Source organism: Delphinapterus leucas, chromosome 7, assembly GCF_059928025.1.
Source record: "Delphinapterus leucas isolate spDelLeu-1000000601 "Yukka" chromosome 7, BTC_Dleu_Yukka2, whole genome shotgun sequence".
Lineage (NCBI taxonomy): Eukaryota > Metazoa > Chordata > Mammalia > Artiodactyla > Monodontidae > Delphinapterus > Delphinapterus leucas.
In genome coordinates this window covers 6924309-6947350 of record NC_143135.1, presented here as the reverse complement: position 1 = coordinate 6947350, position 23042 = coordinate 6924309, and the positions used below count along the sequence as shown (strand labels likewise).

General features: G+C 59.0%; 3 protein-coding genes across 15 annotated transcripts in view; 1 reads left to right on the top strand and 2 right to left on the bottom strand.

The window, feature by feature from the left end:
- Nucleotides 1–117: 117 nt before the first annotated feature.
- Nucleotides 118–3213, bottom strand: KCNK7 (potassium two pore domain channel subfamily K member 7). The gene is made up of 3 exons (XM_030763580.2): nt 2805–3213; nt 730–1128; nt 118–486 (listed from the first exon to the last, which is right to left on the bottom strand). The coding sequence occupies exons 1-3, from the start codon at nt 3142–3144 to the stop codon at nt 281–283; spliced, it is 945 nt and encodes a 314-aa protein (XP_030619440.1). The 5' UTR covers nt 3145–3213; the 3' UTR covers nt 118–280.
- Nucleotides 3214–4641: 1428 nt separating this feature from the next.
- Nucleotides 4642–20584, bottom strand: MAP3K11 (mitogen-activated protein kinase kinase kinase 11). 2 transcript variants are annotated; one of them, XM_089914522.1, is made up of 10 exons: nt 18817–20584; nt 13972–14152; nt 13635–13783; nt 13354–13529; nt 12971–13214; nt 12355–12468; nt 11548–11683; nt 11364–11455; nt 6126–6261; nt 4642–5507 (listed from the first exon to the last, which is right to left on the bottom strand). In XM_089914522.1, the coding sequence occupies exons 1-10, from the start codon at nt 19553–19555 to the stop codon at nt 4664–4666; spliced, it is 2811 nt and encodes a 936-aa protein (XP_089770648.1). In that variant the 5' UTR covers nt 19556–20584; the 3' UTR covers nt 4642–4663. The 2 variants fall into 2 exon arrangements, with proteins under 2 accessions (XP_089770648.1, XP_022447177.1); XM_022591469.2 differs by having other exon boundaries at nt 5060–5507; nt 6126–6533; nt 18817–20582.
- The window catches only part of PCNX3 (pecanex 3), a 22982-nt gene continuing 20196 nt past the window's right edge, over nt 20257–23042 (top strand). For 6 of the 12 annotated variants that reach the window (XM_022591461.3, XM_022591462.3, XM_089914515.1 and 3 more), the window contains exons 1-4: nt 20828–21907; nt 22279–22466; nt 22704–22803; nt 22928–22967. In XM_022591461.3, the coding sequence (XP_022447169.2) occupies nt 21755–21907; nt 22279–22466; nt 22704–22803; nt 22928–22967 (481 nt within the window). In that variant the 5' untranslated portion in view covers nt 20828–21754. The other 6 variants (XM_022591463.3, XM_022591460.3, XM_022591467.3 and 3 more) reach the window with 5 other exon arrangements.

Below are 23042 nucleotides of genomic sequence, written 5' to 3'. Positions count from 1 at the left end.
GAGGTTCTCAGATGCCGGCGGAGGCGAGACCAGAGGCTTGAACTCTGCCTTCGAAGGATGATGGGGTTTGGGTTGTTGATCGCTGTAGGGAAGTCCCATTTCGAAAGGAGACGAAAATAGTCGGCGGTGTTGCCCGTTTTATTTTTTATTAACACATTCCCTGAGGTCCTCACATCCATCCCTTCCCCTCCCACCCCCAGAGGCTTCCCCAGCCACTCCCGATGGCTTCCTCCTCAGGCTTCTCCACCTGAAAGGAGCTCAACTCCATCACTGACATCTGTCAGCAAGCTGGGGCCCGTTCTGGGGCTGCTGCTGAGGGTGGCAGGGTGCTCAGAGCCAGTTCATCCTGGCCTAGGATGCCACCTTCGTCCTCAGCGTTCAGAGGGCCCCCGGACCTGAAGAACTTCACCATGGCACGGACCTGGGGCAGCTCCAAGAACGTCTCCACGGTCAGCAGCATGGCCAGGAGCCCCAGGAGCAAGTACCCTGGGGAGGAGAGGTTACTAGGGCAGCGCTCAGGGTGCTGACGATGCTCCCCACTCCCTTCCCAGCAAGTGACCAGCCCTCACAATTCTCTTAGCACTTCGGACTAAACCTCCCACACCCTGCCCTGGGGCAGGGTCCTTCCAACCCGTGAGGCTCAGCCTCCCCAGTGGCTTATGGGAGTTGTAGTCCAGGCTCCTCTTCCCTCCTCTCCTCCCTGTCACGCTCCTTGGCAGCTGGACTCACCCAGAAGTGCGAACTGGCCAAGGTAGTAAAGCACTGGATGCAGGCCATGGTCGTGGCCAGGCAGCAGGTCCCCCAGGCCGATGGTGCTGAGTGAGCTGAAGCAGAAGTAGATGGCCTCCAGCAGGCTGCAGTCGCCCTGGAGACCCCACAGCACCAGTGCTGGCAGCAGCACAAAGATTCCAGCCACTAGCAGGCCCAGTCCAGATGCCTGCAGTAGCGCAGCCGTGGCCGGCGTCAGCTGCCAATGGGTGGCTACCCAGGCACCCGGGTGGCTGAGCAGAGGCAGCAGGCAGTGGCGCAGTGCAGCCACAAGTGCTAAGGAGGCTGGCAGCCCCAGGGCCGTGTAGACCACACAGAAGGCCTTTCCACCTGCCGTTAGTGGGGCCATGTGGCCATAACCTGGAGAGGAGAGAGACAAGGGTAATGAGCACCTGAGTGGGATGCCTGCCGGGTACCCACTTCCTCCAGCCTCCCTCCGGTAGAAGGCTGCCCTCTGGTGGCCGAGATTGCTGGAACTGTTCAGGCAGGGGCTCTGTCTGGCTCTGCTCTTCATTCACTTGGGGCCTTACTCAAGTCCCTTAACCTCTCCGGGCCACTCTTTTATTTTCTGGAACAAGAAAGGATTAAAAGAGACAGTCCCCTCAGGCCTCTTGTAGCTGGGACAGTTCTGAGAGCTGCTGTCCTACCCCAAGGCAGCCTGGCTTCCTGAGAGATACCTCAGCTCTGCCCTTGACTCCCACTTCCAAACCCACCAGGTGAAATGTTACCCCTTCCTTCATTCCCCAAAGGTATATCAAGTTATCCTGGGTGCCAGGCCTTGTGCTGGAATCAGAGTCTGCCCAGGCTCCAGTGGGGAAGGCAGGCAGGAAAAACAGTCAGGACATCTGACACGAAGGGCTGCAAAAGAGGCAGCGCACATGAGAGAAGGCATTCAAGGCTGGAAAAGTGTGTGCAAAGGCAGGGAGAGGTGAAAGAGCAGGGCATGCTGGGGGAACAGGGTCGGCTGGTCCAGGGCTGTAAACACAAATACCTAGAGGAGTCAGAAGTAAGACAAAAGGGAGTGGTGGGGACTGGGGTGGGCTGGAGAGCATGTGCTCTGTCCCCAAGGCAGGCCCTGTTCTACTCCACAAGGATTCTGGCTCAGTGCAAATAGGTTTCCAAATTTTTCCAAAAGAAGATAGAAAATGGGGCTTCCCTGGTGGCTCAATGGTTAAGAGTCCTCCTGCCAATGCAGGGGACACAGGTTTGAGCCCTGGCCTGGGAAGATCCCACATGCTGCGGAGCAACTAAGCCCATGCACCACAACTACTGAGCCTGTGCTCTAGAGCCCGTGAGCCACAACTACTGAAGCCCACGTGCCACAACTACTGAAGCTCACACACCTAGAGCCCGTGCTCTGCAGCAAGAGAAGCCACCGCAATGAGAAGCCTGCGCACCCCACTTGCTGCAATTAGAGAAAGCCTGCGCACGGCCAACGAAGATCCAACGCAGCCAAAAATAAATAAATTTTTTAAAAAGATGGAAAATGGCCTTTAAAAAATATTCAGACACTTTACAGGACAAATCCCCCCAGGGCTGTGGGTCCCATTGCTTTATTCCTCTGGGCCTTCACACATGCTGTTCCCTCTGCCAGGAATTCCTTCGTGTCTATCTCTGTGCCCTCTTGCCTTGGCTACCATCTCATGGGGACTTCCTCCCCCGGGAGCCTTCCCTCACACTCCTTCTGGGATGGTGGTCCTGTATTCCCTGGGTTCACTCCATTTCCCTCCATCCAAGAATCCATCCCATAATTCATGTTCCCAGTCTTGCCTCAGGCCCGCAGGGTCTGGGCACCTCTCCTGGGTCTCAAAGGGTGCCTGGGGGTGGGACTGAGGAGCCCACACCCCTCCTGGCAGTTGAAGTTGAGGCACTAGTTGGGGTGTGTTGGTGTGGGGAGCCCCAGCTGTGATGACAGGCCTAATAAGGCCTGGGCTCTGTCTAGCACTTTGGGGCTGGGGGAAGGGCTGCACCCCCAGGGACCCCAGGTAGCGATGGCCTCAAGTGCCCCTTCTTGCCCGGCCTCCTGGCGGCCTTACCTGTGGTGGTGAGGAGGCTGGCAGTGAAGAGTAGGGCTGAGGGCAGATCCCAGTTCCTGGCCTGGGAGCCATTGCCCAGGCTGGAAACCCCGTAGGCCTGGGCTGCCAGGGCGGTGCCCAGCAGCTCTTCCAGTGCCCTGGGTGGCAGGCAGGCCCTGTACTCCGCCTGGAAAGTGGCCAGCTCGGCCCTGAGGTTGGCCTGGAGCTGGAGTGCTGGAGGCCCCTCCAGGGCCTGGAGCACTGCAGCCCCAAGCCCCAGGGCTAGCAGGTGGGCCACAACCAGTAGCCCGTATCGGGCCCAGGGCCTCAGAGCCCCCATGGTGTGCCGCCCAGAGTCCATCAGAGGTGCCCTGGGAGCCGACTGCTCCACCACAGGCACCTGGGAGGGGCCGGGCAGGGTGGGGCTGGGAGGAGGTGCAGCGTGGGTGGCTGGCGAGGGAGGGAAGCCTGGGACAGCAGCTGGGGTGAGTAGGGCTGGCAGGGTGAGGCAAGGAGGTGAGCTGGATAACTCCTCCCCATTTCTGGGGCAAGAAGTTTTTTGCCCAGTTCGCCAAAGCTGGGTGGTCGGGTGATGGGTGGTCCGGGGCGGGATGGAGGAAGGCGAGACCCCGAGAGGTAACTTGACCGGCTCCCAGTCACACTGTGGTTGTTTATTCAGGGATGAGCTCACTCAGTCACAGACCCCATTCACCTGCTCAGCAGGTGCCCGGACCCAGAGGACGTTAGGGGAGAGGACAGACCGGGGACGCAGGACAAGTTCACATCATCACAAGCTCCCTGAAGGAAACGCCCCGGGTGATGGGGGAGAGTTCCGGGGGAGCATCACCTGGAAAGCTCCTCTGAGGAGCGGCATTTCAGCTGGGGAAGAGAAGAGGCCAGGCCAGGTGGGAAAGAGCTAGGGTGGTGAGAAAAACAGGGGCCTGCTGGGGTGGGGCGGAGTTGGGGGTCAGGACACAGGGCCTTGAGGACATGTGGCTCAGGGGACCTATGGAGGGGGCTAGTGCAGGCATCCCGGATGGAAAGGTGGCGGCCTGGGCTGTGGAGTAGGAGAGGGCAGGTGGGGCAGGGCGGCGAGGCGAGGACAGGAGTGGAGGATGCCCGGAGCTCCCCGGACAGATGATGCTCCCTCCACTCTCAGTGCTTCCTGAGAACCCTTCACACCCAGCCCTCCTGAGTCCCCACCCTGGTGAACACTGGAGTCACAGTAGGTCTGGCTGCCATGGAGTGCGCAGGGGACGGGAGAGGGAGCCTGGACCCCGCCTCCCATAAACCATGGAGGGGCTGAGCCCAGGGTCCCCTGCCCTACGGCGTGGTGTGGGAGGGGTAGTCCGCAGAACCCCATGGCATTAAGAGAAGCCTGAGTGGAGCCAGGTGTCAGGGTGGGGGCCCCCTCTTGTATCCAGACCACGGGATAGAAACAAACCCAGGACAAACCACCAAGATGCCACCCAGAGGGCTGTGGGCTCCTGAGTTCAGCGAGCTGCCTGGGGTGGGAGCAGCATGGCCGGGAGGGCATCCCAGGGGAGGTGATGTTGTTGCTGGGCCTTAAGGATGAGCCGGGACCACCCAGCAACAGGAAGAATCAGAGCAAACACAGTTGCTTGAAATGGTGGGAAAGGCTTAGTGAGGGTGGGAGAAGATGGGTGAGGCCCGAGCGTGTGGGTGCCAGGGAGGCTGAGAAGGGCCTTGAATGCCTGGTGATGAAGCGGACTTGATCCCAGGAGAGGGATGTGGTGCAGAGCATCCCAGCCTAGGCCCATGCTGAGGGCATGAGGTCCCCAGGGTCATGTGATGGTTTGGATCCCCTAGTTACCTCCAAGAAAGTGACAGGCTGTGCTTGGGGAGACAGCTTGGGGAGTTTATTTGGCTTCATTGGATCCCGAGGCCATGGCCCCAACCCTGGCCGGGGCAGCAGGAAGGCACCCAGAGAGCCCCGGCCCCAAATGGCCCCCGGGGCAGGGGGGCCCAGGCACGAAGCCCTGGGGCAGGGGCCACAGTAGCAGGACTTGGTCAAAAGTGCTGGTGACAGCTAAGGCCGGCCCCTCTCCCCTGCACCTCCCCTCCTCCCTGCACCACCCCCGGGGGCAATTCCCTGAGTCAGGCTCTGGTCCTCCCAACCAGCTGGGCACAGTGCTGGGCCCCAGTGGGGCAGGTAAGTCGGGGGACCTGCGCGTTGCGGGTGTGGGGGGTGCAGGCCCCCCGTCCAGTGTGAAGGCTTCCTGTGCAGTGTAGTGTTCCTGACCCCCAGAGGGGGCGGGGTCCCTGGGCGAGACCAAGGCAGCTACAGAGGCATGACCGGCTCCTATTCCAGTGTATGCTGAGGCTCCTGGAGGGCGGTGGGCACGTGGGGAGCAGCCCGGCCCACTCAGGGCCCTGCCTCTGGCGCCCACGGGGCCTGGGCACCCACGTCTTTGGTCTGTGCCCTGCAGTCCTGAGGGCCCCCTCGGAAGGGGTTGGCGGGTGGAGAGTCCCAGAAGGGGTCTGAGTCTGGGAACAAGGTCCAGGGTGCCCGGCGGGGTGCAGGCTGTGGTGAGGGCAGGGGTGAAGGCCGTGGCCCGGCTGACACAAAGCTCCACGGGTCGATGCGGCTGCGAAGGGGTGAGGGCCGAGGTCGACTGATGAGGCCCAGAGGCGGCGAGCGTGGGGTACCTGGGGTGCCAGGAGCGGAGCGTGATATCCCTGGTGGGGGCGAGACGGCGCTTCCTATGAAGGGATGGGGAGAGGGCCGAGGTCAGGCAGTCACCAACTCCTGGGTGTCCCCAGGAGGCACTGCCCTACTCTGGGCCTCAGTTTCCTCATCTGTACAGTGAGTTACGGGACTCATAGCTTCCATGGCCCTTCATGCTTGGTGGCGCATCTGTTTACTATGTAGCAGTTAAGAGTGAGGAGCCGTCTGGAGCAGAGGGGCCTGGGCTTGGACCCCAGCTCGGCCACTTACTAGTGGGAGCCTGGAGTCCCTTGATATTTCATCTGAAAAATAGGTATAACCAGAGTACCTGGTTCACAGCCTTGTTTCCATAACTGAATGAGGCAACCTCTGTAAAGCACTAGGAACAGTGCCCGGCACAAGTAAGCAACCTGTAGGAGTTCGCTAGCGTCATCACCTTCATTATTTCTATTATCTCACAACTGGCCTGGCCTGGCCCCTGCCCACCCCCCCGCAATGGATGGCTGAACGGGGAACTCAGTTCCCTATGGGGCATCCTCATCGCCCTGAGGGGGCGGTCTGGGGTCCAGCAGACAGCTGTGGCCCCGGCTGTACTGCCCTGCACGTCCCCACCAGCCCCTCCTCCCCTCTGTCACCAGGCAGAGGCCACTCACCGCGCCTCTCCTCTTCGCGCCGGGGACTCTTGGCTGATGGCTGGCCGGCGGGGACACCCAGTTCCAGCAGCAGGGGCGCGGGGGAGGGCGAGCCGGGGGCGTCGGGGCTCAGCGGGGAGGCCTGGGCGTCCGGCATCTCGGGGGAGAAGCGGATGAGCGGGGAGGTGGGCGGCTCGGCGGAGGACGGCGTGGGCAGCGGGGCGCGGGGCGTTGGCGGGGGCTCCCCGCGCTCGCGGCCCGGTCCCCCCGGGGGCTGCAGGTCGCGGCCGAGGCCCAGCGAGGCGAGCAGGGCGGTGCCGCGCAGCAACGCGCGCTGGATCAGCTTGGGCGTCCCGGAGCCGCTGCCGCGCTCCGCCGGGCCCGGCCGCCGCGGCTCCTCGGGCTCCGGGCTTGGCCGCGGGGGGTTACCTGGTGCCGGGTACACAGGTTAGGCCGACTTCGGGGGTACCCCTCGGCGGCCCTGGAGCAAGGACTGGCTTCTGCTCCCCTCTGACAGCCAGCCCAACTCCTCCCAGGCCGCCGCGCCTCCCCCAGCAGACACACTTTCTGGCCTTTCAGAAGGGGCGGGGCGGGGCAGGGTGGGGTGGGCATCGCAGTCTGAGGAACCAGCAGGAGCAAAGCCTGGGAGGCAACCAGGTGCCCTGGAGCCCAGAGATGGAGGGTGGGCTGGAGGGCAGGCAGGGGATCCACCAGCAAGCAAGCTGAGGCCAGATCGGGGCCTCAGTGGCCTCAGTGGATATCCGGAGGGGTCCGGGGACAGGTCTGGGACCCGTGCTCTGTGCCCACCTCCTTCCTGGCTGGACAGCCCTGGTCCTTCTGCTCGCCCACCCCCCTCCAGCGGTAGCACACAGGTCAATTCCAATGTACACAACAGCCCTGAGAGGCACGCATCACTGTCCCTATTCCAGAAATGAGGAAGTTGAGGCTCAGAGAGATGAGCTGTTTGCGTCAGGCCTGAGCTGAATGATTTAGGGGCATTATGTTGTCTGATCCTCATGGCCCAGGCTTGGAGAGGTTAAGGGCTCAGCTAAGCCTGAACTGCCCTGGATTTCAGGATATCTGTGTCCTAACCTGTGGGCCTAGGGTTGGCCCGACTCCACGGGTGGGTCTGGGGAACCTGTCATTGAGGACGTAGGGCAGTCTGTGATGGCCTCCCACAAACCCCAATTTTGTCAGGTCCTCCTTAGCTCTAGAACCTGCCATGGCTTTCCACTGCCACTAGAAGAAAGTCTAAGCTCCTTGTCTGGGTTTCAAAACCTTCTCTCTCTTCCTTGGGCCTGCCTGGAGTGGAGCGCTGGGCTGGGTGTCCAGAGGAAGAAATGCAAAGCTGGGAAAAGTGAGTTTCTGCTATGAACCAGGACTTTGCTTGGGGTCCCTGTCCTCAGCCACAACCCTTACCCCATCTTTCTCTTTTTTTTTGGCCACACCATGCGGTTTGCGGGATCTTGGTTCCCTAACCAGGGACTGAACCCGCGCCCTTGCCAGTTAGAGCACAGGGGTCCTAACCACTGGACCGCCAGGGAATTCCCCCCATCTCTCTGACTCTTATCCCCCCACCCCACCCCACCCCTGCAGTGACCACTGCCTTCTAAAATGCAAATCTGCTAAAGACACGTCTGCTTCAAAAGTCCCCCATCAATTTCCAGGCCCTTCCTGAACTGGCTCCTGCCTGCCTTTCCAGCTTCACTCATTCATTCAACAAACATCTGCTGGCCCATGTGCTGGGGCTGCACTGGGCTCCACAGACCGAGGGAATGCAGGCCTGAACCCCACTTGCTGCTTCAGGCCTGTGAGTCCCTGGCTCTCAACTCTCCCTCTGAGTTCCAACCAGGATTCCTCTTACTCAGGTGTGGTGGGCCCCACGGCTGTACACACACTATTCCCTCCGCTCAGCACGCCTTCCCCACCTCGGCTCTCAGTGATCCCTTATTTACCATTCAAGACCCAGCTGAGATGTCACATCCTCTGTGAAGCTGTGACATTCTGATTTATAAAAAAGTATATATTTTGTCTTCATCTCATACCTGGTACAGAACTCCCCAAACCCTTGGAACTTCCTAAGTGTTAGAATGATAAAGGCGAAAGGAGCGCCTTTTGTTATTCATAAGGAGCTCTTTTAACCACATCTGAGTTCATATTGATGCAGCCATTTTTGGAAAGCTCCTAAGGATGGGGTCTGGTTGCCAAGGGAACGAACTATATGATTAGAAGGTTGGAACTTTCAGCCTCCACCTGCACTGGGGAGGGGAGGAGCTGGAGATTGAATCCCATCACCAATGGCCAAGAATTTAAGCAATCAATCAGGTCCATGTAATGAAGCCTCCATAAAAACCCAGCCAAGGGGTTCCAAGAACTTCTGGGTTGGTGAACCAGTGGAGGTGCTGGGAAAGTAGCGTGCCTGGAGAGGGCGTGGAAACTCTGTGTCCTCCCACATACTCTGCCCTACACATCTCTTCCATCTGGTTGTTCTTGACCTGTAACCTTTTTAATAAACTGGTAATCTAGTAAGTAAATGGCTTTCCTGAGCTTTGTGAGCCGTTCTAGCAAATTATCAGATCTGAGGAGGGGGTCGTGGGGATCTCTGATTTATAGCTGGTTGGTGGGGAGCACAGGTGACAACCCGAACTTACAACTGGTGTCTGAAGTGGGGAGGAGCAGTCCTGTGAGCCTGAACCCTTAACCTGTGGGGTCTGACACAAACTAACTCCAGGTAGGCAGTGTTAGAATTGGATTGGATTGTAGGACCCCCAGCTGCTGTCCCAGAACTGGTTGGTGTGGGGAAAATCCCCAGGCATCTGGTGTCAGAAGTGAAGTGAGTAGAATGGAGAGGAAAACAAGAGGTTTTTCCTCGTTTAGAAGCTTTGCCAGAATCCCCTGTAACCTGTGCGGTTCTTACTCACATTATGCCTTGTACAGCCCTCGCCCCACCACGTACTACTCCCTACTGTCCTTGTTTATTTCTGAGTCTGCTTTTCCACCAGACTAGGCCCTCCCCAAGGTCAGGGCAGTGTTGATCTCTAGCACATTGATGCCTGGCTCATAATATATGTCAATACATGTTTGATGGAAGAGTCCATTCTTACAATCCTTGTGACAACCATGTAAGGTGACCGCTGTTACGCTACTTTACAGGTGAGGAAACTGATCATTTACAGTGAGTTTAAACAGAACAGGGGAAAAACATGTTTAAAACAGGCAAGAAAAATGGAACAAAGTGAAGTGAAGCTGGAGGTCAGCACACAAACTAAGAATGGAAAGAAGTTCCTGAGGCCGATATTCTGAGAAACCGAGGTTCCCAAAAGTAAGCGACTTGCCCCAGGTAACTCGGCAAGGATTTTAATTTGCCTCTAAGCTCCCTGGCAGTAAGAGTTGGCAACCCTGTTGTTAAGGAGAAAGAGAAAAAACATGCTTGACCCCGAGATGAAGGTGAATCGCTTCTGTGGGGCCTCACAGAGAGGACACGGGCCACGTGGTAGTTAGCGGCTCCAAGGCAACAAGCTTCATGCGGCAGTTGCTGTCAGTGCAGGCTGACGGCGCCCACCAATCTGCCCCTCATTGCAACCAGTTCCCCAGGGGCCAGAACACCCAGGTGCGGACAAGGGGTGGGAGCTGGGGCTCCCCGGTGGTGTGGCTAATGCCTGGGACAATCTCACAGGGTCTTTGATTCTTAGCCAGGTTTTTCACTCTGTGGGTGGTTGGGAGGTCAAGGTCATGCACTCGTGGGTGGGCCCAAGATGGCTGGAGGGTGGGCTTGCACGAGGGGAACCAAGTGCTCAGCCAGCAGCTGGGCTGGGACAGGTGATATCCTTTTAGGTAAGAGGGCAAGCCAGAGAAAGATGGGGTCCAGGCCATTGTGTCCCTGCTCCTGGGAGCTCAGGGAGAGTAAGGCCAAATGGATCTGCAGAATATGGTCAGGGGCTCCTTCAGACTACACACCCAGGTTGACAGGACCTCAAGTTCTCCATTGACCCTTCTGGCCTGGGGCGTTCTAGAGCAGGTGACTACAAGCAGCCCCCTTGGCCTTCCAATTCTCAGTTCAGTGCCTGCAGCACAGCTAGCTTGGGGCAATGCAACTGCTGGAGCAGAAAATGGTGTGGCAGACGGGGCTCCAGGGCCCTGCCTCTGGAGTCAGACCTGGGCTCAAATCCCTGTTCTGCTGTATGCCCTATTTCAAACCACTTAACCTCTCTGTGCCTCAGTTTCCTCCTCTATAAAATGGCACATAGGAAGGACCCAATAAACGTTTGCTGTTATTGTTACTGTGAAATGTAGCTCAGGTAATGGTGGAGGTGACATGCTGGGTGGGGTGAGAGGAGTGAGTCTAACTTGTTTGCTGAATAGGACCCTGGTCTGATAACAGTTAAGCCAGGTCCTATATTCTGGCTGCGAGAAGCAGGTACAGCTGGGGGCTCTAAAGGGACCCACGGGCAAGGGAGGCTGCAACTTTCTAGTCCCTGCCAATGCTGGGCAGTGCTGAGCTGAGCCCTTGTCCCTCTGACACAGGAGTCCCAGTTTCTGCTAACCTCCTAGCTTCCCAAGTAGTTTGTATGTGGGAAACCCTTTCTTCAAGTGAAAGTTTCTGGGAAAGCTCACTACGAGCATGAGAGTCAAAGTCTCCCTGGGTTCAAATCCCTAGCTGGGGGATTTAGGCAGATTACTTTACCTCGCAGAGCCTCTGTTTTCTCATCTCTCAAATGGGTATAATAATCCCTCATGAGATTGTTGCTTGGATGGAATGCCTGACACACAGTAAGTGCTATTGCCATTATGGAAAACAGAAAAGTCCAGAACTGCCCCAGATGCAGTGAGTCGGCCCTAGATCCCCACCCGTTCAGATTTCTTATCCTCTTCTCCACCTACAGGCTCCCCAGAAGGGACTCTGAGAAGCACAGTGTGGCAGCCACTTTTCTAGCTCCACCCCACATGCACAGTTTCCTTCTCTTCTCTCGGCCCAGCTTCCCCTGGGTCCCAAATGCGGGGCACCGTTCCTTGTTTTCCTGTCTTCCCTAGAGCTTGCTGAGGGCACAGCAGCTGCCACAGGGCCAGGGGAGAGCCCTCTTGCAGGCCAGCCCTGAATAGGGTCCCTGAGGCCTAGGCTGGATCCAGCTCAGCTGTGGGCTGATGGGTCAGACCTGGGTTCTAGGAATGGCCTGCCTTGCAGGCTGGCTTCTTGTAGCCTGCCCACAGGACCAAAAGGAGTGCAGCAACAGTCTGCTGGGGGGAGACAAGGCCACTCACCATTGAGCATGGGGGGTGTGGAAGGAGATCCTAAGGGGGATGAGTCATCTGAATCCAGGTACCACGTGGCTTCGTCCATGCGGGACCTTCTCCTGGTGAGGGGACGAGAGGGGAGTTGTGCTTCGTGAATCTCAGGACTGTTGGGAGGCAGAAGACACTCGGTGGGTGGCACTCAGGCACTCACCTCCCGTTCTGGGCTTCTCCGGGCTTGGGGGAACTGGGCCCCCAGGCCCAGCATGCTCGCCGCTCTCCATTGCTTGAATCCTCTAGACGTCTTGGGGACTGTCGGCCCCATGCCTGGCCTGGTTCTGCAGGCTCCACTGTGGCGGGCAGGGGGAGGGGGGAATGGAAGGAGTCTGAGCTGAGGTCAAGGACCCTGATCCTTGTCCTCCCATCATGAGAATCAAGCTCCAGGGGCAACTTCTTGGAGGACTGGGGTGGGGTGTGGGTCAGGCTGGGCCCCATCCCATTCCCGGGCCACAGAGAATCTGAACAGAACTGGGGTAGGTGGGTGTGGGGTCCTGGGACTGGCAGCGAGGCATCTCATCTAGTCCTTCTTCACCCGGCATTTGCTGCCTGGTAGCTAGTACAGCCACTACAGCAAACTGCGTGGGTTTGAATTCTGACTCTGCCACTTGCTAGCTGTGCAACGTTAGGCAGTTACTTTTCTCACTTTTCTCATCAGTAAAACTTATATAATAACAAGGACATCTACCTCACAGGGTCTTCGTGAGAAATTAATATTAGCAAAGTGTTTAGGAAAATGAATGGGACATAGTGTCATACAATTGCTAGACTGAAAAAAGTTGTAAAATGCATGCTGCTTGGGGAACTTAGAGGTACCAGTTTAGACAGATGGGGGGGGCGCCTGGGAGCAGGGGGGAAGAGGAGGAGACAGTGTGTGGGATCTACTTCCAAGGATAAGGTTTGACTGACAAAAGGATAAGGTCTGGGGGTAAGGGCATGGGCAAGGGGAGGCGAAGTTTCTTACACTGGATGGCCCGGAACCGGGGGAAGGTGGGCGAGTCCCCAGCCCCCACCTCGAAGACGTTTCTCCTCCTGTCCAGGCCGGGAGAGGCCTGCACGGTGATGCGGTGTTTGAAGTCTGGGGTTGGGGGGGAAGCAGGGCGCAGGTTTGTGGTGAAGGAGAGACTGGATCCTAACCCGCAGGGCCCCTCGGCAGTTCCCAGGCCACGCAGGCAGTGCTGGAACAGGGCCTGGCACAGTGGCTGGGTGACTGGGGTCGGCCTCACTGCCTTCCTGGGCCCCAGGCTCTCCGTAAGGAAAGCAGACCTCTTACGCGGAGAAGCGCAGCGGAGTCGGAGATTCCCAGGAGGCGGCCCACCCCACTCCCTCGGCTTTCTCAGAACTTTCATGAGCCCCGCCCCTTCCCGGCCGTAGCCATTCCCAGGCCGACATGCAAATATTCCCGCCAAAACCCGCCCACAAACGAAAACACACTCCTGGCCCCTCCCCTTCCAGCCTCGTCTTACAGGCCCACCCACCAACGCCCTAGACCAATCCCGGTGTGGCCAGCACACCCGCCTGACCCCACCCCTCCGCCCACGAAGCCAATGGCGGGCGGCGTGCTGGGGCCCGCCCCTTACCGAGTGGCATGCTGATGCGCTCGCCGCCGTCGCGCGCTCGGAGTTTGCTGCGCTTGAAGGTTCCGCGGCGGCGGCGAACGTGTGGCCGTTCGCGATCAACTTGCTGCAATAGAAGTGTCAACTCGCGCTCGAACACCTCCAGCTCCCACTGGGCCAGCAGGTGCTCGCGCCGCCGCAGCTGCTCTGCCTGTGACCGCTGCTCACGCGCCGCGCGGGTCAGTTCCTCCTCGCGGCTCAGTAGTTCCTGTGCCCGGGACAATGGAGGCGGTGGAGTCAGTCGGGTACGGTCTCAGACGCTCACCCCCACCTTCTGCCCCATGGAAACCGGGGAGACATTCCTTCCCGGCGTCCCCTTCCAACCCTGGGACCCCGACTCCTCCCACCTTTTCTTTGGCCCGCAGCTCGTCAAAGAGGCCTTGGATCTCGCGCTTCCAGCCTTCCTGCATGGAATGGAAGGAGTCCCGAGGCATTTCCCGCAGGACCTGCGCCTCTAGTGCCTCCAACTGCTGAAGGATGGAGGCGAAGTCGGGCCTGCGGTGGGGATCCTGCGCCCAGCAATCTGGGGAAACGGAGTGGGGGGGGGACAGGATAAGAAGGGGTCTGTGAGTGGATATGTCCTGGGCCAAGGAGCTCTGCCCCTCACCCTCCTGCCCCATCCCCTTACCGGCCATGAGCTGTGCGAAGGGCTCGGGGCAGGTGGATGGGATGGGCAGTGTGAGCTTGTTAACGGCCACTCCATAGGCTACAGCAAGGCAGTCGATGCCACGGTAGGGCACCTCCCCAGTCAGCAGTTCCCACAGGAGCACCCCAAAACTGTGGGTGAGACAAAGGGTCTATGTCCCCTCCTCTACTTATTCGTTGCCATTTCATCCCAAGGCAACCAAGAGCTCAGTGGTCTGTGTCCCTCCCTCTGGGCTCTGCTTGTCTGCCCAGCCCTGGATTTTGGCAGCCACCTCTGCCCTCTGCAGCCCCATATCTGTCCAGCCTCCGCCCAGCCGCACCTCCAGACATCGCTGCCCTTAGAGAAGGTGGAGGCCTTGATAACCTCAGGAGCCATCCAGGCATAGGTGCCTGCAGCACTCATTTGCGTGGTTTTGTGCCACTCGCGGGCCAGGCCGAAGTCAGTGATCTTCAGGGTCTTGTGCTCCATGTCGTCACCTTCAATGGGCTGCAGCAGCAGAACTGGGGAAGAGAGGAAGGGCTGTGGTGCTCCAGGCTCAGGTGGTGGGGACAAGGGAGGAGCTGGGAGCAAACTGTCATCTGACAGACATCCTGGCTGGGTACTGGGGGCACCGAGGTGAACTGGTCTCAATCTTGCCCTGCAGAGCTCATAGCTGGGGTTGGGGTAGAATCAGACAATAAGCACAAGGCTGGGAAACATTTACCAAGGGGTTACCAGAGGCCAGGCGTTTTACACTCAGCATTAGCACTCACAAAAAAAAAAAGTCTATGAGGTAGACATCATTATCCCCATTTTGCAGAAAAGGAAACTGAGCAATAATTTGATTTAACCTAGGGCATATGCAAATAAAGCAGATGCCACGACCTGGTCTGTGTGCTTCCAAAGCCAGTGCTCTAACTTTCTCCTAACACTGCACGGAATAGAAATGGGCAATATGGGGACCTTCCTGGTGGTCCAGTGGTTAAGACTCCACGCTTCCACTGCAGAAGGCACGGTTCAATCCCTGGTTGGGGAACTAATATCCCGCATGCCACGGTGTGGCCAAAAAAAAAAAAAAAAAAGAAAGAAGTGGGCAATATGGCAGCCTCTCAGCATTTGTAACTTTGATTTCAAGAGAAACCTGTGTCTTGTCATTTTGCTGAGGCAGGAGTGTGAATCAGAACCTGCCTCGGGGTGGGGAGCAGGAGGGAACCCCCTCGTGAGAAAGGAAGCCCAGCAGGCACTACAGACCCCTGGTGTCCATGTCCCATTGTGGCTAGCGCAGCCGCCCCCAGGGGAAAGATTCCAAAAGATATCCACTGATGCAGCTGGATGTGAAGAGAGAGAAAGGGGTCTAAGAAAGTGGTGGTTCTTGGCTAGAAAGGAGTTTGGGACAAATGTAGTAGTGGATAGACGTGGCAAGGGCTGATGGCTTTGTCCCAAATGGGGCCACCATACTCTGTACAGAGAGGAGAAGCAGCAGCTTGCAAATCTCTCACCAGGAAAAGCATGGCTCAAAGGAGAGAAGTTTTAGAGGAATAAAAAGAGGACAAAATTATAGAATTTTCAAGGTTCTGAAGAGGCCTCTCTACTTTTCTGGTTATAGCCAACTGCATTGTAGAGAAGTGACATCCAAGCCAATGACATTTCTGAACACACGTCCTTTCAGGGCACACCTCTCAGCAATCCTGCCCAGAGTGACAGCACCATAGTGGGGGCAGAGGACACGGGCACCTAATACAGCCCGGCGAGTCAGGGAAGACTTCTCAGAGGAGGTGACAGAAGCAGGGTATTCGCTTTTCTAGGTCTAAAGCCACAACTCCTGATCCTGCTGCTGGCCGAGCTCTCTGGGCCTCCTGGGGGCATCTGGCACTGCTGCTCAACCCCTCCCTGCTGTCCTTGGCTCCCAGGACCTCTGGCTGCTTTGGCTGTTTCCTTCAGGGCCTCCCCACCCTTAGCCTTTTCAATGCTGGCGTTCCTCAGAGCCTGGCTTCCCCTTGACCTTGGCCCACTGCCCCCAGGCTGTCCTGGACTCTCCCAGGTGCCAGCTGCCCCCTCCTCACTGGCATCTCCCACATTGGGAGCTCCAGTTCAGAAGTCGATCCGGCTGCCTATCAGCTGCCCTACCTGATGTCTTTATACCCTCAACAACCATCTTCATCCTTCCACCGTGCCTGGCAAATCTTCCCACAATTTCTCAAAATTCAGAGAATGATCCTGCAATCTACCTTCTCCTCTTAGCCAAACTGGGGCTGAGTACTGAACAGTTAAAGCTAGGCATGACGACAAAACCCACCTCAGAGGGTCATCATGAGTATTAAACAAGATCACCTTTTTTTTTTTTTTGGTGGCACCAAGCGGCACGTGGGAACCTAGTTCCCCAGCCAGGGATGGAACCCGTGCCACCTGTAGAGAGGAAGCGCAGAGTCTTAACCACTGAGCCGCCAGGCAAGTCCAGCGAGATCACGCTTCTTAAAGCTGTAGCGCAGGATCTGACAGTTGTCCTAAAGATTCTGCTGCTAATCTCTCTCAGATTGACTTTCTCCTCCAACCTCTAACATCTTACTCCCAGCTTCACAACAGCCTCTGGCCCGGCTGCTGAAGACTCAGAACTGGACCATTCAGTAAGCTCTGCGAGAGTTCATTCCAGAGAAGAGCTGCAGCAGGCTGGGGCAGGCAGCTGGAGAGGGACCAGGCAAAGGGATCCATGTACTGGGGCTGGGGGGAGGGACTCCCGCCTCCTCTGGTGCCAGGACCCACCCATCCTCTTGACGGCTGCTTCTCAGTCGGGTCTCTAGCCACTTGTGGTACCTCACAGACGGATGAACCACCTTCTGCGCCAGTATCTCAAGCTGGAAGGCCAGCCTCCCTTTTTTGGTCAGGTAATCTGAAGTCCAGAGAGGGGCAGCAACTCACTCAAAGTCTCAGGACTTCTATTGGTGGCCTTCCTGCCGCCTCCTACCCCCCAGCTTGACCTGACACCTGTGAAGCCTTATCCTCACCTCCGTGTCCCCTGCTTTTCTCCAAGTGCCTTGAATTTGTTCCAACCCAAGTTGCTCTTCTGGTGTCTGATGTAGACCTTGGGGATGGGGCGGTCAGGGGTCACTCAGAGGAGAAGGGGCTAGAGATCCCCCTCCCAGCATCCCCTTAGGGCTCCCTGGCCTCTGAAAGGGACCTGGCCCCCAGCCCCCTTCCTGGGCTGCCTCTGTGAAGCTTGGGAGTGGCCTAGGCAGCTTACGCCTCTTCCGCTTCCCTCCCATGGTCCCTACTTCTCCTTTCTGGGAGGCCTGGCTCAGGTCTCCAATGGGGGCGGGGGTCCTTTGGTGGAGAATTGGGAGAGGTCAGGCCCAGGCTGGGCTGGCTGGTCAGTCCTGTGACTCGTGGGCCTAGAGAATTCCCCCTCCTCTCCCTGCCAGGCTTCCTCACAAGGCCCCCATTGTCCAGGAAAATCACGCCATTGTTTCCTGCCTGCGCCCCCCCCATCCCAGGGACTCCCCCCGCCAATGCCGCAGACAGCAGCCTGGGCCTAGAACTGGGGTCTGCGAGGTGGGAGGCCAGGCTCAGCAAGGCTAAGGGCACCCTGCCTGCCTTTCACCACCACCCAGACTCTGGGAGGGAACTGGGGGGGAGTAGGGGCGCAATCCCTGGCTCCTTCCTCTCCCACAAACCCCCTACCCCCAGCTCTTTCCTCCCCTGCAGGCAGCTGGGCTGAGGAGAGAGCAGAGGCTGGAGCAGGGGCAGGAAGCCGGCCCAGGGGCACCAGGAAACGCAGGAAGCGGTGGGGAGGGTGGGGAGCAGGAGCCTGGGCTATTGTTCCATTTTTTCTGGAAAGAAAACTGGAGGAAAAACAGAAGACGGGAGTCCCCTCCCCCCAGGCCTTCGGGGAATCCCCCTCAGGCTGGGGCAGGGAGTGGGGGTCCCTAGATGGCTAGGGCCCAGGAGGGAGGCTGAGAGGTGGGATCTGCCCCCTTCTGTGGACGAGAGGAGTGGGTGGGGTCGCTGGCAGGCCTCCCCAGGCCCCTCTGGCCCTGGCAAGGACTTGGATATCACTGGGCCCTGGTGTTCTGCTCCCCACAAGCCGCTTATCCATGCTCAGCCCAGGCCAGGGGGCTCAAAATATCCATGCTCACCCCTCCAAGAGCCACCCGTGCCTCTCCAGTGACCTCACCGGCCCTTCCTTTTGCTCTACAGCTGCACCTCAGCCCCCAGCAGGCCCAGCCCAGGTACCCACTACCGTGCTGCGGCCTGCCTCCTTGCCTTTGCTCTTGTCAGGCCCTGCATCCAACTGGGTACCTTTCTGAACACTCCCTGCTTTGGGCTTGGTGTGAAGCTCGTCTGCTTCAGAAAGCCCTCCAAACCTGCCACTTGCTTGTCTTGGGCCCAGGCTGGGCAGTGTGTAGGACCTGAAATGGCTGGAGATGGAGTGCCTTACCGCTTGAGTCTTTCTTAGCCCCGCCACGCCCACTCCCAAGTGCTGATTCCAGGCAAAGCCCTCTTGGTGATCCAGCCTTCAAACATCCACACCCGTGGCTGAGGACCCACTGTGTGCCGGGCATCGGATGCCCAGCCTGTTAAGCCGTTTCACCCTCCCGATCACTCCCTTTTTACAGAATCTGAAATCGAGGTTCTGAGTTGAAATAACCAGCTAGAGATCATGCAGCCAGGGGGGAAGGGGTGGGGCCAGAATTCCATCCCTGGCCCCAGCTTTGACCACCACGGGGCAGGGGAAGAGGGTGGTTTCTCCCCCTTTGAGATTTCTGTTCTGGAGGAGCTGCCCACCACAAGTGGAGGGGGGAGGAGGCACCAACAGGACAACGGTGAACTTCAGGGGAGTTCCCTGAAGATGAGGGGGTGCCAGCATCCAGCACTCCTCCTTCCTTGAGGTAGTGGCCACGGTTAGGCAAGCTGCTTATGGTCCATGTGAGAGGTTCCAATTTTTTTAACTTGGCAGCTGTGAGCTGGGATCAAGGACTCTTTTTGGGGATGGGGCATGAAGGACTCTGTTGGGCGCCTGGAACTCCTGCTTTGGGGCTAGTGTGAGCCCACGGGCACCCCTGGTCAACTCAGATTCCCCTAGGGGAGGAACTCCTGCCTCCAGTAGATCCCCAGGTAGGCTCAGCTAAGCGTTGTTAGTAGGTGTGTACTTGGGCCATGCCAACCTCCACCCATGCTCCCCAAAACTCACTGTTGTTGGACTTGAGGTCTCGGTGGATGACAGGCACCAGGGCCTCGCAGTGCAGGTAGTGCATCCCACGAGCAATTTGCACGGCCCAGTTGACGAGCACATGGGGGGGCACACGCCGCCCAGCCAGGGCACGGCTGAGGGGCCCGCCGGCAGCATACTCCATCACCAGGCACAGGTTGGGCTCCTCCAGGCACACGGCCTTGAGGGCAATGATGTTGGGGTGTGCCAGCATGGCGAAAAGCCGGGCCTCCTGTCGCACGCTCTCAGCTGTCACGCTGATGTCTTCATCGGGGTCCTGGCGAGCTGCCTTCACAGCCACCAGCTCGCCGCGCCAGCTGCCGCGGTAGACCTTGCCGAAGCCACCGATGCCGATCACCTCCTCCAGCCGCAGCTCCTGGAAGCTGGCCATCTCGCAGGGGGGCGGACCGCCGCCCCGAGACACATAGTTGGACGGAAAGATGCCCACCTGGCCTCCCACCTGGCCCGCCCACCAGCCCTCATCGCCTGAGATAGCTGCATCCCGGGACAGCACCTCCACACGGTCGCCCTTCCGCAGGGCCAGCTCGTCCTGCCCATTGGGCTCGTAGTCAAACAGGGCTGTCCACACAGGGTTGGCATAAGCTGCCGCCTTCGGGGATCCCTCTGGCCAACCTCCGCCGCCGCCCCCACTGCCCCCACTGCCACCGCTGTTCCATGACCCCAGCGGGCTCTTGAGGAAGAGGTTCTTCAAGGGCTCCATGGCTGGGAGCTGGCGTTGGTGGGTGTGGGGGACCTTCCCTGGGTGCCCCTGGTCCCCACCCTTGCTGACTGCCGAGGCCCTAGTCCCGGAACCTGGGCATCCGGGCCCTGGCCCTCAGCCCCAGACCCACGCCTCTCTGGGGAGCCAGGAGTGTCGCCTCCCGGCCCCCCGCATCTCGGGCTTCCGGGGGAAGGCGACCTAGGGCAGTGTGGTCAGGCTCGGGGGGTGGGCCCCCGGGGCCTCCGGCGTCTCACCATGGCTGGCACAGAGGGGCCCGGGCGTCCCTCAGTCTGGAGCAGTCCTGGGAGTCTGGCTCCGGCACCCGCCAAGTGTAAGGTGGGGCCAGCAAGGGGCAGCGCCTGGACTCCGGTTGGGTCTCTTTGCGCAGGGGGTGGCTGGAGTGTCTCTAGCTGGGCCAACCTGCCTCTTCCCGGCTGGGCTCTCTCAACCCGATGGCTCCAACCCCGTTCCCTTCTTCCTCCTCCCTTTGTACTTTGGCCCCGGGGGCGGGAGGCAGAGGTGGAGGGTGGAGTTTCACTTTTTTCCGCTGTTCTCCCTCCTGCAGGAAACAGCATCAGATGACGCGGGCGGGTAGCACCGCTCCCCTCCCAGAGGCTGCGGGGCGACTGGGCCTGGGAGTTCCCGGGTAGGCGGGCAATGAGAGGCAGAAGGTGGGGAAGGGTGGCCCCGATCCCTTACGACAGCAGGTTTAGGGTCCAAGTTGGTTTCTGCTAAGGACGGGCCATCCCCACTCTCTACATCCGCATCAGCAAAATTGGGGCAAAGAACCGGGCTTGGGAGAGGGGCAAACCCGAGTTTGGTCTTCGCTCCGAAGTTGCAGGGCTGTGTGACCCATCCTCTCTGCGCCTCATTCTCTTCGTATGTGAAACTGGGGCCTGAAGCTCAGCTTTGCAGAGCTAGTGGGATGGGGGTGCGTAAGACAAGGAGGACGGAACTGGCTGCACCTCGAGCTCTTGGAACGAGTTGTCTAAGGCTCTCCTCTTTCCCTCACCTGGGAAACAATCCACTTATTCATGCCTCTTCCCCATGAAGGGGCGGAAACCTGAAACTGCGGTCAAGAAATTTGCTCAGTGATTGGATTCAGAATAGCTAAACCGCCCTCGTAACTGCTGGATTGACCCCAATTGCCTTGAGCCTGTCACTTTAAGAAAAACGACGCTATCCTACTTCGACTATTCCTGCCTGTTCTTGGAGGATCGCTCTCTACAATCTTAAGTCTGAGCTCCGACCTGGAAGTAGAGGTAGCACGTGAGGTTTCAGGTCCATCGCTAAAAAGGGCGGACTTAGAGGGGCGTGCTCCCGTAGCGAACTGTCGCTTTAGCCAAGGGAGATCCGCGCCTCCATCCTTTTCCCCGCCTCTTGTAACTCACTGGGAGAATTTTGCGCCAGTTAACTCCGCCGTTACTCGATGGCCCCTCAACTATCCCTTGGGTTCCGCCCAGTGGTCTCCGCTAGATTGGCAACGTTTAGGTGTGCGCATGCGCACAAGCGCTTCTGCCTTTCGGACCGTCCCTTCCCTTAGACCTGAACTTTGCGCACGCCCAAAGGACTCTCCCGCTTCTTAGCGCTCCACCACTTCCCTGCGCTTGCGCATTCAAGCCGCCAGATTTTCCTTTTCCGGGTCCCAACTGGGCTCGTTGGGCGCATGCGCCACTGCAGGTTGGCGGCTCGCGGCTCCTTTTTCCGGCCTCCCCCTTGGGCCGGCTCCCGCAGAAGCGGGGCGAGCGCGGAGCCCAAAACGAGTGACCTGTGACCCCGGAAGTGGACCTCAGGGTACCAGGGCTTTCCCCGGGCCGGAACCGAGGGAGCCGTCGCCTGCACCCCCAGAGCATCCACCCCACGCCCACCTCTGGATGCCGCCGACGGGTGCCCGGCCCGTGCCCTGCGCCTGCCTGCCGGCCCGGCCCTTGGGAGCAGATCTGGGCCGGGGGTGGGGGCCCGGACCCCGCCTCTGATGCGTCTCCACCCCCGCGCCTGGGTCTCGCACCGCTGACTGCCCGGGCCGGCCCCGCCCCCTGCTCGCACCCTAGCCCCACCGACCTCTCTCCTCCGCTGGGGGAGGCCATGGCGTGAGCGCGAGGCCGGGCCCCGGGGCCCTCGGGCGCCACGCGGGGCATGGGCCGGGGGCCGCCCCCATGAGGGTCCCGGGAGGAGGGCGCGCGCAGCAGCGGCGGGGCCATGGGGTCGCAGGTATTGCAGATCCTGCGCCAGGGGGTGTGGGCTTCGCTCACCGGCGGTTGGTTCTTCGACCCGCACCAGAGCACCTTCTCCAACTGCTTCCACCTCTATGTCTGGATATTCCTGCTCACCTTTCCTTTCTTGCTGTACATGGTGAGACGCTGCCGCCACCTGTAACTCCCGCCGGGGAAAGGGAGGGCAGATGTCACGGAGGGGTGCAACCTGGCTGGGATTCTGGGCTGTGGCTTGGGCGCTAGGATGTAGGAAGAGGACTCAGTGCAAAGTTTGGAGTGTGTGGAGGAGAGGCCAAAATTTTCTGGCCTGGGTGACCTTGAGACCCTCACTTCGTTTCTCTCCAGTTAGAAAGAAGACAGGGCCCTCCGCCAGGGCCTTCTTACTAGCTGTATGCAGGGGCGATGAAGTCCTGTTGTGAATTTGTGAATCCTAGCTTTGAGTGTGGCGTTAGGTCCACCCCACGGGGCCAGGGCTGTGTGAAGAGGGACCTGACTTGCTGCCACCTCCAGGTCCTGCCCCCCAGCTTGATGGTGGCTGGTGTGTACTGCCTTGTGGTGGCTGTCATCTTCGCTGCCATCAAGACTGTGAACTATCGGCTGCATGCTATGTTCGACCAGGGCGAGATTGTGGAGAAGCGCAGCTCTACCATGGGGGAACCAGAGGAAGAGCCTGCCCAGGGGGACGGCAGTCTGCCCAGGTGGGGCGAGGCAGGGCCTGTGTTGGAAATGGAGGGTCCTTGGTGCCTGGGCCTGAGCGCTGGAGGATGGAGAAGGGGCTTAGGGAACATTGGGTCCAAGAACGGTTGAATGTTCTATGGTTGGCCCTGGATTTATCAGGGGGATCTGTGCGGAGAGTAGAGTGATGGGGATGTTGGGAGAAGTACTGTATGAAGAGAGAGGGTTAGCTGAAAGCTACTGTTCTTTTCCACTGCTAGGGATTCTGGAGTGGAGATGACAGTATTTCGAAAAGTGAGTTCCACACCCCCCGTACGCTGTAGTTCTCAGCATTCCGTGTTTGGCTTCAACCAGGTCTCGGTGAGTGGTCCTGGCCCTCTCTCTTCCCCACTCCTCTCCTGAGAGCCTGTCCCCAACATGGGTATGTCCTGAACCTACTTTTTGCCCTGTTTGCTCCTTCGTACTTTTTTTTTCTATTGCTCAGGAGTTGCTGCCCCGGATGGAGGACTCTGGGCCCCTCAGAGGTAGGTGGCTGCTGTTCAGAGCTGAAGGTGGTGGTGTGGAGTAGGGGATGGCGCGTGGAGGCCTTGAGGTCCTGC